This window comes from Seriola dumerili, unplaced genomic scaffold, assembly GCF_002260705.1.
Source record: "Seriola dumerili isolate Sdu_G_001 unplaced genomic scaffold, Sdu_1.0 BDQW01000016.1, whole genome shotgun sequence".
NCBI classification, from domain to species: domain Eukaryota; kingdom Metazoa; phylum Chordata; class Actinopteri; order Carangiformes; family Carangidae; genus Seriola; species Seriola dumerili.
The window spans coordinates 630617-644494 of record NW_019174271.1 but is presented as its reverse complement, the minus strand read 5'-3'; the positions used below and the strand labels follow the sequence as shown (position 1 = coordinate 644494).

At 40.9% G+C, this 13878-nt stretch overlaps 1 protein-coding gene across 1 annotated transcript; it reads left to right on the top strand.

Moving 5' to 3' along the window:
* Positions 1–1277: 1277 nt before the first annotated feature.
* Positions 1278–11926, top strand: LOC111225922 (cytosolic non-specific dipeptidase-like). Its single transcript, XM_022750974.1, has 12 exons — positions 1278–1301; positions 2063–2173; positions 3361–3504; positions 4013–4175; positions 6257–6345; positions 7028–7225; positions 7333–7417; positions 8295–8455; positions 8546–8710; positions 8832–8973; positions 11048–11195; positions 11657–11926. The coding sequence occupies exons 2-12, from the start codon at positions 2063–2065 to the stop codon at positions 11733–11735; spliced, it is 1485 nt and encodes a 494-aa protein (XP_022606695.1). The 5' UTR covers positions 1278–1301; the 3' UTR covers positions 11736–11926.
* The last annotated feature ends 1952 nt before the right edge of the window (positions 11927–13878 follow it).

Below are 13878 nucleotides of genomic sequence, written 5' to 3'. Positions count from 1 at the left end.
GATTAGATATAAGTGAGGTATCTTTCATCAAATAAAAGTTCATATGTTCAAACTGTTTACCAAAACAACAAGCTTACGGCTCCAGAGAACAGAGGAAAACAATGATAACGCAGAGTTGATCATTTCTGTGGGGATACATATATATCAATAAAAATATAACAGATTGATTAGTGCAGGGGCGGCACAGTGCCAGAGTGGTTAGCAATATCGCCTCACGGTGAGAAGGTCCCACAGTCTAAAAGAACTGCAGGTTAGGTTTAATTGGTGACTTGAACTTGCTCCACCTGTGCGAATGTGTGTGTGTGAGTGGTTGTATGTCTCTATATGTCAGCCCTGTGATAGACCGGCGACCTGTCCAGGTGTACCCTGCCCCCCGTGACCCTATAAGGTACAGCGGTGTGGCGAATGGATGGATGGAGGATTAGTGCAGCAATAAGGCACTGCAACAAAACCTGCAACTTTCATTCAATGTGAGAGTTTTTCAATTGTCAGTTTACGGAATATTTCAACCAAGTCATTTTTGGCCATTTTTTTCCCCGCCCAATAACAGTTGCCTATTTCATTGATTAATTCCAGTGATTGTGGATAATGAAAAACTGTCACACTGGAATACTGCATGCACACAAACTCAATCACATGCACACAGGTAAAAAAAAAAAAAGTTTGAGCTGCTGGTTAAGGGCTTTGGCTTTTTGACCCCCTGTAAGTTTTATTTTCATGTGAGTGTGACAAATCCCTAGGCTCTTGTCCTGTCTCACACTGGGACACACATAAAGAGACAGGAAGTTTTTACCAAGGACAATTTATCCAATGACCATGAAGAGGTGATGGGATTAAATATTTCAGACAAACCGTCTTAAGGGTAATTATCTAATATAGCTGCACGTCAACTAGGAATGCTTACAAGTAGCTCAATGTTAAGTTCAGCACAATGGGACACCCGCCTATTATGGAACAAGAAAAGCCGCTCTACTTTTGCGGAGGGGTTTGCTTGGAGATTCCAAAACACAAACAACAGGAATTTGTTCATTTCACCATGCTGCCTTTGTTCCTGCTGAACCCCGGCGTGCATTCTTGGAGCGGGATCAATAGATTGAGTGTAATTCTTGTAGCTGTCAGCAAGAAAAATTTAATTTGTCAGCTGTCTTGGCACAGTGTCAGGAAATGTTTGACTGCGTGACCCTGGGGCCCAGTAGGAGTGTGATATGAAGGAGGGTATATAAATTTCCAGGCTCCAACACGGGGCCACAGTCTGGCTGCCTGAGGAGACTGCCACACACACACCTGCAGCAGAGAAAAAGGTAAGACAAAAAGGTTGGCTGCTGAGTTTTACTTTGAAAATTTTCACAAAAAGTGTGAGTGGGATACACTGGACTGTAATCTGATGTGTGTTTCCTTGGAGCTGAGGAGGAGTTTACCATCTGCCATTGCATATAAATTGTACACAGTGTGATTTGAGGTTGCTTTTTTTTACAGACTGAACATTCTTAAATTTGACTTAATTTTGATCTGTGCATGGAAGGCGTTGAAACAACATTCGTACTCGAGATGAAACAATTAGAAAAATAATCAGAAACCATTTTGATTTTTGGTTATTTGTATCATTTATTTTTCAGTAGTGAAAATGAGATGATTTGCTGCTTTTCTTTGTCATGTGTAATTGTAAACTTAATATCTTTGGGTTTTAGACTGTTGGTCAAACAAAAAATACATTTTAAGACATCATCTTGGACTCAGGGAAGCTCCAGTAGGCATTTCTTTGACATTTTTTTCATAGACTAATGACTAATTGAATGAATAATAAATAATGACAATAATGGTTAATTGTGGCCCTAATTTAGACCATTATAGAGGGAGATCAAACTCACATGAACAGGTAAGTGAGAAAAAGCTTTAAAGTAATCAAAAACTTTCAAAGGATTCTTTGTGGTGGTTAATGATTTCTGGAGGAATCTGGACTCATGACCTTAATATTTCTAAAACCTGGTCTACAGCCCTGCATGTGTTTACTATAGTGGGGGAGTAAAAGACCTTTCACACAGCCATCTGACACTGCCAACAGATGAATCCTCCGGTCATGCCCTCCATCCTGCTGGTCATCTCTACTGTCCACGCCTTCCAGTATACGGAGCTGGTGCAGTACGTCGACAGCCATCAAGAGGAATATGTAGAGGTGCAATATCTTCTTCATGCTTTAGCTACACATTTTTAACTGTTGTGACATTGTGAATCCTAAAAAATAGCTTAAGAATTTAGTTTAGAAAAATCTACACAACAGACACTGTAAACTGAAGAGCAACCAAATACGCTGTAAAAACTCCCAGGAACTCACTAAAGGAAGTTATACTGATTGCATGGATATCAAGCAGTTCTATGTTTTAGGCCACAAGGGCTGAACAATTAATTAAAACTTTACTGAAATTGCAATTTGGCCAACTGATATTGCAGGAGCAAATGTGTCACAACAGACCATAAATGACCAATGTGGTGCTACAGAGACGCCCCCCCTACAAATCATATTTATAACATTAAAGGAAAAATTACATCATCATTTTTATTATTTATTAATATTTATTTGTTATTATCATTATTTACACTGAAAATGAAATGCAAAAATTACCATTGCCACTAAAATCATGACTCATATCGCAACATCTGTCAAAGTAATTGCAATATGAATGAATTTAAGTTATTATTATTATTATGAATAATATATATACTGTATCATGCTGGGCTGATTGAAATAAGCATGTTATAGCTACTCCTTGAACATTTGCTTTATTCAGCACCAGCAGTTGATTCACTCTGTTACATCGGATGTGCAACTGTCCCCTGTAGAGTAACACTTGGTAAGTACAGTAGAAACTAAAATAACTCAGAGGCTAGAGGGAATGAATGAACACCTTAAATATTGCACATCTATAATAATCACCAGAAATACAAATATTATACATTATAGAGAAACAACAGTAACTGAGTTCCTGAGTAATAAAGAAACTGTCCAATATCATTAGCAGTTATTTTACGGACCAAAATTTCATAATTTGTCAACAGGGAGAAATATAATTTCAAAATACTTCATGCAGAGTCATCAGTGTTGGTGATAAGTTGCAATGACTCCACTGCTCAGGGAAACAAAGCCAGTGTTAGCCAGAAGGTGGCAGTATGGCATTATGACAAGCAACTACTTATGAAGAGCAAATATAACCTTGCTTCTTGTTTTATTCCCTGAGATTCCTTCATTTAAAATTAAGCACGGGTCCTTTTGGTCATTGGACAATAATCGTGTGCAGCAGTCATGCTATATCATATTCCACAGGATGAGAAAGATGATGCTCTGAATGTGTTCGTGTACTTCAGGCTCTGCGGGACTGGGTTGCAATCGAGAGTGACTCCAGTAACGTCCTGAAAAGACCAGACCTGCATCGCATGATGGAGAAAGCGGCTCAGAAGCTGAGGCTGATGGGCGGGACCGTAGAGCTGGTGGACATCGGAGAACAGGAAGTCAGTGACAGAGCCGCCTCCCTTTTCGTAAATGCTGAGATATTAGAGCTCTGTATGTAATCATACTGGTTGGTAAATACTTATTGTATATTTACTGACACATATGTATTTGAAACAGAGAGTTTGGCTCATCAGGGAGGGTGACGACAGCAAACGAGTTGCTGACTTCAGAGCAGCAGAGGAGCAGTCAGAACTAACTACCTTCTCATTACTGACTGAGACACATCAAAGCTGCTTCCCACACCCACTGAACATATAGCGTGCTTTAGTTTAGCTCCTCAGCAGTAATTAGGCCCAACACAGCACAAACTGTTATTGTGTTAGTGAATGGTAAAAAAAAAACAATAGCAGATTACATAAAACTACAGTAGAGTTTATTTCAAATGAGCAGAGCTGAGACACACAGCTAGTTCAGCACTGTTTAGGGTTCCAAAGAGAAAAAAACGTACCGACTAATGTAACAGTGCAACCGTTCAAGCTGACGTTAACTCTCCTTTAACGTCCGCAGCTCCCTGACGGCCAGATGTTAGCATTGCCTAAAGTGGTGACGGCTCAGTTCGGCAACGACTCCAACAAACACACAGTGTGTGTTTACGGTCATGTGGACGTCCAACCGGCGAAGAAAGAGGACGGCTGGGCAACAGATCCCTACAACCTGACCGACATCAACGGTAACAGCCTTTAAACTCGAACTCAAACTTTAAACTTTTTCTTGTGATTTCTAGTGAATATCATGGCAGAATTTTAGGAAAATGGCGGGAATATTTCCATCTGATGGAATGATGAAGCCAGAAAAAAAAATTGGTGTGAACATCACATTCATTTCTCTTCATTTAAGAGAAGCTGATACACAGTTTATGTTTGAGATACTGACAGAGTGAAATATGATTCTTTTTTTTCCAACCATAAAGTTCCTTCAGGAGAAATCAAAGGAAAAGGATGCTAACATGTTAATGCTTCCTCAATAAGGTGACTGCCAGTTGATTCAGTCATGATATCTGATTGGATGCTCAGCCATCAGAAGAGTAAATGAATCTATGAATGGTGTTTGGTCAAGCTTTGTAAAAAAATGGAACCCATTCAATATTTCACTTCAGAGTGTTAAAGTCTATGAAACAGCCTTTTAGATTTTAAACTCATTAAAACTAAAGTATAATAATGATAATAATTAAACTGCAGTCAGGGCACATGCTACTTTTAAATGAAGAATACATTTATAAGACTGTGACTTTACATGAGTAAAAACAGAAAGTAAAGTTTCTCAGACCAGAACTGATCCGTATTTACACCCTAAGTATAGAATAACTCACTGTGCTTAAGCTAATAACATAAAAACAATTACAATCTGTCATACAATTATTAAAGCTAGCCGTTAAACATCGACAGTGCAGGTGGAAACAGTCATTGAACCAGTGGATTTAATAACTGGTTAGACCTGATACCCAGCTCTTCCATTAGCTGCTGATCAGAACTGCTCAATGTTCAGGAGGAAGTACTGGATCATACTTCCTTATAGAGCTGCTTCAGGTCAGACATGTTCTCAGGATGTCTGGTGTGAGTCCACAGCATCTCTACTGGATTCAGGACTGGGCTCTGACTGGATCACTCCAGAAGGTGGATTTTCCTTGATGTGTAGGGTCATTGTTCTGCTGCATCAGCAGCTTCTCCTGAGCTTCAGCAGGTGGACAGACACCCTGACATGAGAGAAGAGACCTTTGTAAACTTGAATTCATTTTCCCCTCGATGATATGGAGCTGTCCAGGTCTGGAGGCAGCAAAGACCCAGCAGCTTCCTCTGTGGTGTCTGTGTCAGGACTCCATGCTCCATGATGTGTGTGACTCATGACCAGAGATGTGAACCAGCTCCATTGATTCCTTTAAGCCTTCAGCTGTGACTCTGAGCTTCTTTGTTACTGATCATCTGTGTGGAGCTGTGGAGTCATCTTAGCTGGACTTCCACTTCCAAGGAGAGTAGCCACAGAACGGAATCATCTCCATCTGTAGACAGTTTGTCTGACTGTGGACTGATGAAGATCTAAAGTCTGTGATCCTTTCAGCTTCATGCTCATCAGCTCTTCTTCATCCTCAGTGTCTGAGATCTTTGTTGTGAGGCGTGGTTCACATCAGCTGATGTTTCTTGTGAACGCCAAACTGAAAAATAGTTTTTTGAGGACCACTGCTATAAATCGAAGTGTCTCTAATCCACACCTCTAATCTGGTTTCACTGACTGACTCCAGGTCTGATCCCTCCTGACTCCAGTTAGCTTCTGTACATGTTATAAGCTGAGGGTTTCACTAAGAATGTTTTAATGATGGACAAGAACAATACAATGATTTGTGTGATATTAGTTAAAATTGAGTGTTTGTTGTGTTGGTGATTACATATAGAAGCCAGTGTGAATGACAATGATTTACAATCATGTGAAGCCATGTTTTCATGTGTAATCCTTAAAGAAAAGTATCTATTTAACCAATAATGCTGACTACAGAAAGACACTGTTTTCACACTTGAATGTAATAATAATGAATAAACTTTATTTATATGGCACTCTTTACAAAAGACTTAAGCCCAAAATATGCATGCATCAAAGTAAAATAGAATATTTATTAAAACGATTAAATTAAATACAATTTAACCACTGAAATTAAAAGTAGGAGTCGTGCAGTAATTATTTAATAAAACTCAGACCACTGTGAGGGCTTCATCTATATGATGAATAAATATAATGATTGTTGTGTGATTGTGTCTTCAGGTAACCTGTATGGAAGAGGAGCATCAGACAACAAGGCTCCAGTTTTAGCCTGGATCCACGCAGTGGAGGCTTACCAGGCCCTCAACATGGTGAGGGAGAGTCCACAATACCACTCCTTTATTGGATAGTTCTTCATGCCACAGATCAACAAAATCAAATATGTGAGCGAGCCAGAGCCGCAGAGGCACTGTGACCTCAGATGAGACCAGAGGACAGATTAGAGTTGTATTTGCATCATCTTTGTCTTGAAATATAAAAAGGGGAATCAGAGAGAGATGCCTCAGGCAAGATAGACCCAACAGATTACTCCCATTTATTTAAGCAGACTGTTTTAGTTGAGTAAAATACTCCACAGATTTAATGGGAACAAACACACAGCACCCCTCAGGCTAGTGAGAGAGGAGGGCTGAGCTTCAGCCAAACTAACTTGCAAAGTCACTGCTGTTTCTGCAAAGTCACAGCAGCAGTCTGTTTCCCGCCGTCCTCGCTGTGAGAAAATAATACAGCTGAGTTTTCACATCAAAAGGCATCGTCCAGATGCTGGATGCATGAAGGAGAGAGAGTGTGTAGGTGTTGATGAGACTAGTTTCAAACAAAGCTAATGGCTCATTATCGTACAGTCTGCAAAGCCTGTTGCACCACCACTGGAATTTCAAAAAGGGATGCTTATCTTCCAAAAGTACACAGATTTCAGATGTGTTTCTTCTCCATCCGAAGTACTTCCTGCCACTTACTGCCTAAACACATCTGACTTTGATTTTCATCCACCAGGAGCTGCCAGTGAATGTGAAGTTTGTCATCGAGGGCATGGAGGAGACGGGCTCTAACGGCCTGGATGCCATGATCCTGGCCCAGAGAGACACCTTCTTCTCTGACGTGGATTATATCATCATCTCAGACTGCGGCTGGCTCAGCACACGACCCGCCCTCACCTACGGCACCAGAGGCAACTGCTACTTCTTTGCTGAGGTGTAATACTACAAACTGTGCCTAATCCTTAGCTCATTCACGCACTTCGCACCTGTGTGCTGCTGTGCTAAGTCACGGTAACGGTTGCCCCTGATGTGTTTTTGCAGGTGGAAGGACCTAAACAGGATTTACATTCTGGAGTGTATGGAGGCACCGTGATTGAACCAATGACTGACCTCATTGGAATTCTAGGTGGGTGTATTTTTAAATGTGTAGCATCTAGTACACATTCACTCATTCATTCATTCATTCTCACTATTCTCACTTAACTATGAAGCCAATTAAATGCTCTGTAGCTGTGTCCCAATTCAGGAGCCGAGGTTGTGGCCCTTCATACCCGTTGGTTTTGGTTTTAACAGTTGCACCGTTAGCTGTTGAACTGAGCTGAAACCCGATACTTACATTTAACAGTGTAATCCTCAGGCTCTCTGTTGGTGTTGTTTGATGCCATATTATTGTCATTACTGATGCGCAATGCATCTTTGGGTTCGTTGGGCCAGAGAGGATCCACCTGCTGGAGCTGCCATTGTCCAGGAAAAGAAGGATGCATTTGAAGGAGCCTTGGAAATCAGTCTAGTCGCGCCTCTGTGACACAATCACAGCCTTCAAATGCAGCCTCTGAAGGATGCGGCCTCTGAATTGGGACACAGCAATAATGGATATTCCCAAGCAAATTCATGTTTCGTCAAACCACCACAGAACAATTGACACATAATAGACATGGTCTTCTGTGGCACCCGGCAACATGTTCTCTGCTTTGTATTGTTTTTTTTCTTTGCTGACTCTAGCGCAAATCACATCCTATTTTATTAGCACAAAAACATTCAGTAGGTATTTTCTTAGATCACCTCCAAGGGCTGTGCAGTAATTAGTGAGTGTACAAGATCAGGAGGGTGGGGTGTTAAAGTCTTATGTGTTCCCTACTGAAGTGTTTCTGAGCAAGGTATTGAATCCCTCCAGGCCCCCGCAGCTCTGTTATATAACTGACCATGAACTCTGGTGTTAATGTTAAGTCTGAGGAGAGGCCCATTAAAGAAATAACAGTAGCCATTCTGTTGTTATTCTTCAGACACACTGATCAGCCCCAGTGGTAAGATCCTGATTCCTGGGATCAGGGACGCCGTGGCGCCCCTCTCTGATGAGGAATGGAGGATGTACCAGGACATCCAGTTTGACATTGACCACTACAAGAGCAAGATCGGTGTAAACCAGCTCATGTACAGCAACAAGGTGAAGGAAAAGTCTTGAAAAGGTCATCATTTATTATAAGACCGGGTAAGTGCACGAGACAGCTGATTTTCTACCCTGTGTTTCCTGTAGGTGGATGTGTTGGCCCACATGTGGCGCTACCCCACCGTCACCATCCATGGCATCGAAGGGGCCTTTTCTGACCCTGGCACAAAGACTGTCATCCCTGCTAAGGTTACTGCTAAGTTCTCCATTAGACAAGTTCCCAACATGGACCCTGCAATGGTCAAGAAACAGGTAAAACAAAACGTGAACGCTCCAAAAAAAAAACCAAAACAAAAGATAATCCTGTTTTTAGCAAATCGTTGCTTCCCATAAACCACCTCTGCTCTCTATGCTCTATGTTTTGTTCCTCCAGGTGACAGACTACCTTCACTCTGTGTTTGCCAAGAGGAAGAGTCCCAACACGCTGAAAGTCACCATGGTGATCGGGGCAAAGCCTTGGCTGGCTGACACTCAGCACCCTCTTTATGAGGCTGGGAAGGCTGCTGTCAAGAGAGGTACAGAGGACACCCCTCACCCCACATGAAGCACCCATCACTGCATCAAAATCCTTTATACAGACGGCGTAGCTGAAGTAAACTGTAAAACTATAAAATTATAAACAACCTAAAAAAAATAAACAAGCAGTAGTGGGAGCGGTACAATTATCCACTTGCATGGCTTCTCGTATCAGGTGTAGTTGGGTGTCGTGTCAGGTATCTCAACCCGACCACAAGGTCTCTGCACAGATCTTGGCCTGTCTCTGAGACAAAAACATGGATGAAGGAACGCAACCTTCAACTCAACCTTTAAGACCGAACTGTTAGTCATCCCGGCCAGTCAGTCTCTTCATCACGATATCAATATCAAAATCACCTCTTCATCTCTTACCCCAAACAAGGTCAAGAAAAACCTGGGTGTCGTGTTTGATGACCGGCTCTCCCTATCTCTCCTTTTTTTTTTTTTTTTTTTTTAGTTATTCTTTTGGGCGTTTTTGCCTTTATTCTGATAGGACAGTGAGAGATAGACAGGAAAGTCAGGGAGAGAGAGAGGCCATGGGTCTGACGCAAATCCATGGCCTCTGCAATTAGGACCAAGCCTATGTGGTATACGCTGTACCAGGTGAGCCACCGAGGCGCCCCTGACCAGCTCTCCTCTGACCATGTTGTGTCCTTCTACCTGTCGTGCCGCTTTGCTTCTTTACAACACCTGACTCAGTACGCCGCCCAGCTCTGGGTCCAGACTGTGGTTATCTCTCACCTGGACGACTGCAATGCTCTTCTGACAGGCCCTTACAGATGATCCTGAATGCATGTCTGGTCCGTCTGGTCTTTAATCAACCTAAAAGGTCACATGTCACTCTGCTCCTCGTGGACCTCCACTTACTACCCACAAGCTCCTGAATCACATTCAGTCTCTAATGCTGCCGTCAGAGAGACTTCTGGGAATGCTCCATCTACTGGATCTCAGTCATTCAGCCTTATGCTGCTTCTCAGCCACTGTGCTCCTCTAATGAAGGTGGTCTGGCATCACCATCCCTGCACACAGGACAGTGTCAGTCCAGACTGTTCAGGTCTGTGGTTCTACCAGAGCGGGGCGCCTCCTCTCTTCAGAGAGACCTCCTCTCCTAACACCTCTAACACCCCGACATGTCTAACTAGCTCTGACTATCAACTTTCACTTCACTTCTTTACTTGATCTCCTTGCACTTATTGAACAGATGTAGTCCTTAGATACACCAAGGTCTGCTACTGCACTGACGCTTTAGCGATGTCCCTCACTTGTGAGTTGCTTTGGATAAAAGCGTGTGGTAAATGTGTAAATGTAAATGCAGTAATACAAATACTAGTAATACATTGTGCCATATTGTGAGAGGCATTCATGCTTTTCACATCAATCTAACTGGTCCTCTGCAAGTTTACTCTCCAGTTGTTATCAAATTCTGTGCATCAAGCTAATACTTTTTCCAAAGCTGATGTTTTAAAAACCGAAGATTTTTACCAATTTTATCAATTTATGAGCTTCTAACTCTGTACCATGGGTTTAATGTGAATTCTTAATTGGCAGATCCACAGTTATCATTTCTACACGCAGTGGTGCAGAAAACAGAATATTTCTCTCTGACATGTAGCACAGACATTCCAATGCACTGAAGCCTGGAGAATTACTCAAGTAAAATGCCAGTACCTCGTAACTGCACTTAGTAAATGCACTGACTTGATCTGTCATACAGTATACACCAGATGTAGGAATCCAAATAAAGAATGATATATGCGGAATAGCCTCATCATCAGCAGTTGCTGTTCCTGTGGACCCGTTCTTGTTCTCAGTCTATGCTTCGACTTGAACATTATAACTATGAACATATATTTCATATGCAGTACCTGTTAAACTTCTCTTCTCTGCTTTTATATTTAGTCTTTCTTCCTTTACTGTTGATTTCGTTTTTTTTATCCTTTGTAAAGTGATTTGTCACTCAGACATGAATGCTTTAGGAAATCTTGTTTAAGTGACACATGATTCATATAAATGTGAGACAGCAGAGAGTTCATGTCCATCACTCTCAGATATAAAATCTCCTCCCTTCTACAGTTTTTGACACGGATTCTGATCTGATCCGTGAGGGCGGGACCATCCCTATCGCCAGAACCTTCCAGGATGTGACGGGAAAAAGCATCATCATGATGCCGATCGGAGGCTTCGATGACGGGCTGCACTCCCAGAACGAGAAGATGAGCAGGTTTGACTATATTGCTGGGGAATGTGAACCTCTAATGCGGTCTCCTCCTCTCTTCATCTTCCACAACCTTGTGCTGAAATAATCCCTTAACCTGATAGTCATCATTTTTGGATTTGGATGATAACGTACAACAGCACTAGGACAGATGGACAGCATCTGGAGGAAGCGAAGAATAGATGGCTATAAAGCTGTAAAAGTTCTTTGATGGTAAGGTGAACACTGTGAGACCTGAGAAGCAGAAATAAAGATATGCTGATCTGGATCCAGGGGGATTTGTCAGTTTTACTAGCTGCTGGTGGAACAGGGACTTGATTCTCTGTACCCCCTCAGGGACATCTGAGAAGCTGTACTGTGCCTGGCTGCTGCTGTGGATGATGGTGTTGCTAAATTGATTGTATATGTACAGGAGACGCACATTGAAACAGACAACGTGTTTCGTCTTTCTTCTCTCTCTCTCACAGGTACAACTACATCGAGGGAACCAAGTTATTCATTGCCTACCTGAACGAGGTGTCCCAGATCAGGAAGACAACTGTGTGATGTTGTGCAGGGTTGTTAAGTGACCCTCTCAGGCATTCCAGCTACCATGAGCTCTCCATGACACCTCTACTTCTACCTTACAGCATCTCCACCTTCAGTCTAAATAAAAACTTATTTAAACCTGTGAATGTGCTATCTATCTATCTATCTATCTATCTATCTATCTATCTATCTATCTATCTATCTATCTATCTATCTATCTATCTATCTATCTATCTATCTACCTATCTGTCTGTCTGTCTTTCTGTCTGTCTGTCTATCTATCTATCTATCTATTTTAGTATTATTTTGACATTGTCAGAGAATGTATTCATCACTCTCACTTTGCATATGTGGCATCTGTTTTTTCTCCATATAATGTCAAACTGTACTGTAAGTGTGTGTCATGTAGTAAAAGCTGTACAATGCAACAGCGTGAGTATTTTCTTTTATCATATAAGAGTGTTGAGTGTTAATATTGAGACAAACAGAAACACATGCATATATACTGTTCCTTCAGTCATGAGACATTTATTTAGCAGTCAAACAATCACTGAAGACTCATAAAGTGACTCATTTCAGAGATAAGGCTCAAAACCAAACAGAGGCTGCGCATGCAGATGCAGCTGGACAACTGTGAGTATGGACACAATCCAGCTTTTGTCTGAGACAGAGTCCTATTCATGTGTCAAATACATGTGCTTTACTGTACTATGCATCTGACAGTCGACATTGTTCAGTAAGAATGTTGCAAAACGTCTAAACGAGTCATACAGTCTCAGATTTGGCATTAAAGAAAAAAACACCAAAAATGATGCTAATTCCACTTGTTCACATTTAAGTTATTTTTTTATATTTCAGAAATTCTTTTATAGTAAAAGGAATGACAATAATATTTTTTTATACTTTACTGTTTCAGTTACTGTCATTGATACATTTCCTGCTATTCCAACATCTTCCAGAGTGAGTAGTAGTGTAAGTGTACAGCAGATGTTAGTAATATCTATCTTTACATACATATCTGTACCTAGAAAACAAAAAAACAAAACTCATACTTGATAGAAAACAAAGTAATAGTAATGATAATAGAAAAAAAAGACATTGGTGTTTCATTGTAAAAGTAGACCCAGTTTCACGTTATCTTCTTAAAACATGATCCTGATGTTTCATTCACATTTATATAAATATAATCAGTCAGTTACCTTTCATCACGTTTCATTTGAAGAGGGCTCATCTTTTTGTTCTTACTGATTCTATAAGTTTTCCATTCTGTATCTATATCTCTATCTTCTACAGATGCTAGTCACTTGTTTAACTTGGGAGGTTCCAGTTTTTCCCGCCTTTTGTTATTTGCTTTAGAGTTGTAATTCTCATAGTGTAAAATGTATTTATCAATAATAATTATGAGACATCTTTAACTTGTGCATAATACAGCTGTAATAATGTACAATGATACATGACCACACACGAACAGCATTTACTTACTGTTTATACACATGTACAAATCATCCACAGTTCAATTTCAATTTCATTATGTTATCAGTGGTTGCTGACAAATATATTAGTATCTGTTTAAATGATATTATAGTGCATTTTAAAACACTTAGTAATTGTTAATAGACTGCTTATAAATGCTAAATAGCAACAGCTTAAATGAAAATGTGAATTTCTTGGAGTAGGATAAGAGCGGGTCGGCCCAGTAGGGCGTTCCTGCAGTTTCAGGACAACATTTCCAGGAACCTAGTTTTTTGCGACACTGCCACCTAAGGAAGTGGACACTGGGACCGCATTTCAGTAAGAAGATGGACGACAATGAAAGTGTGAGACAGCACTTATAAATGTATTATGAGTAGCAAACTAATTAATTTATTATTTTTTTTTAATATTTTTTAAATTTAGGGTGGAATAAACTTTTAAAACTACATGTACTTGGACAAAAGTAGTGTTTGGGTAGAATAGCTCTTCACGGCAGCTTGTGCGATCTGGGGTCCCAGAAAATACGGTCATGAAACTGCGTTCCAGATATCAGCCTGTGGTACTCCTATTCACCAGGTGGCCCTGGCACGTCCGAGTAGCTTCCTAGAAATGCAGGTTGTGGGTGGGTTGTCCACTAATCAGCGCGTTGGCGGTTCGATCCCCGGCTCTTCCCATCTGAGTCACAAAG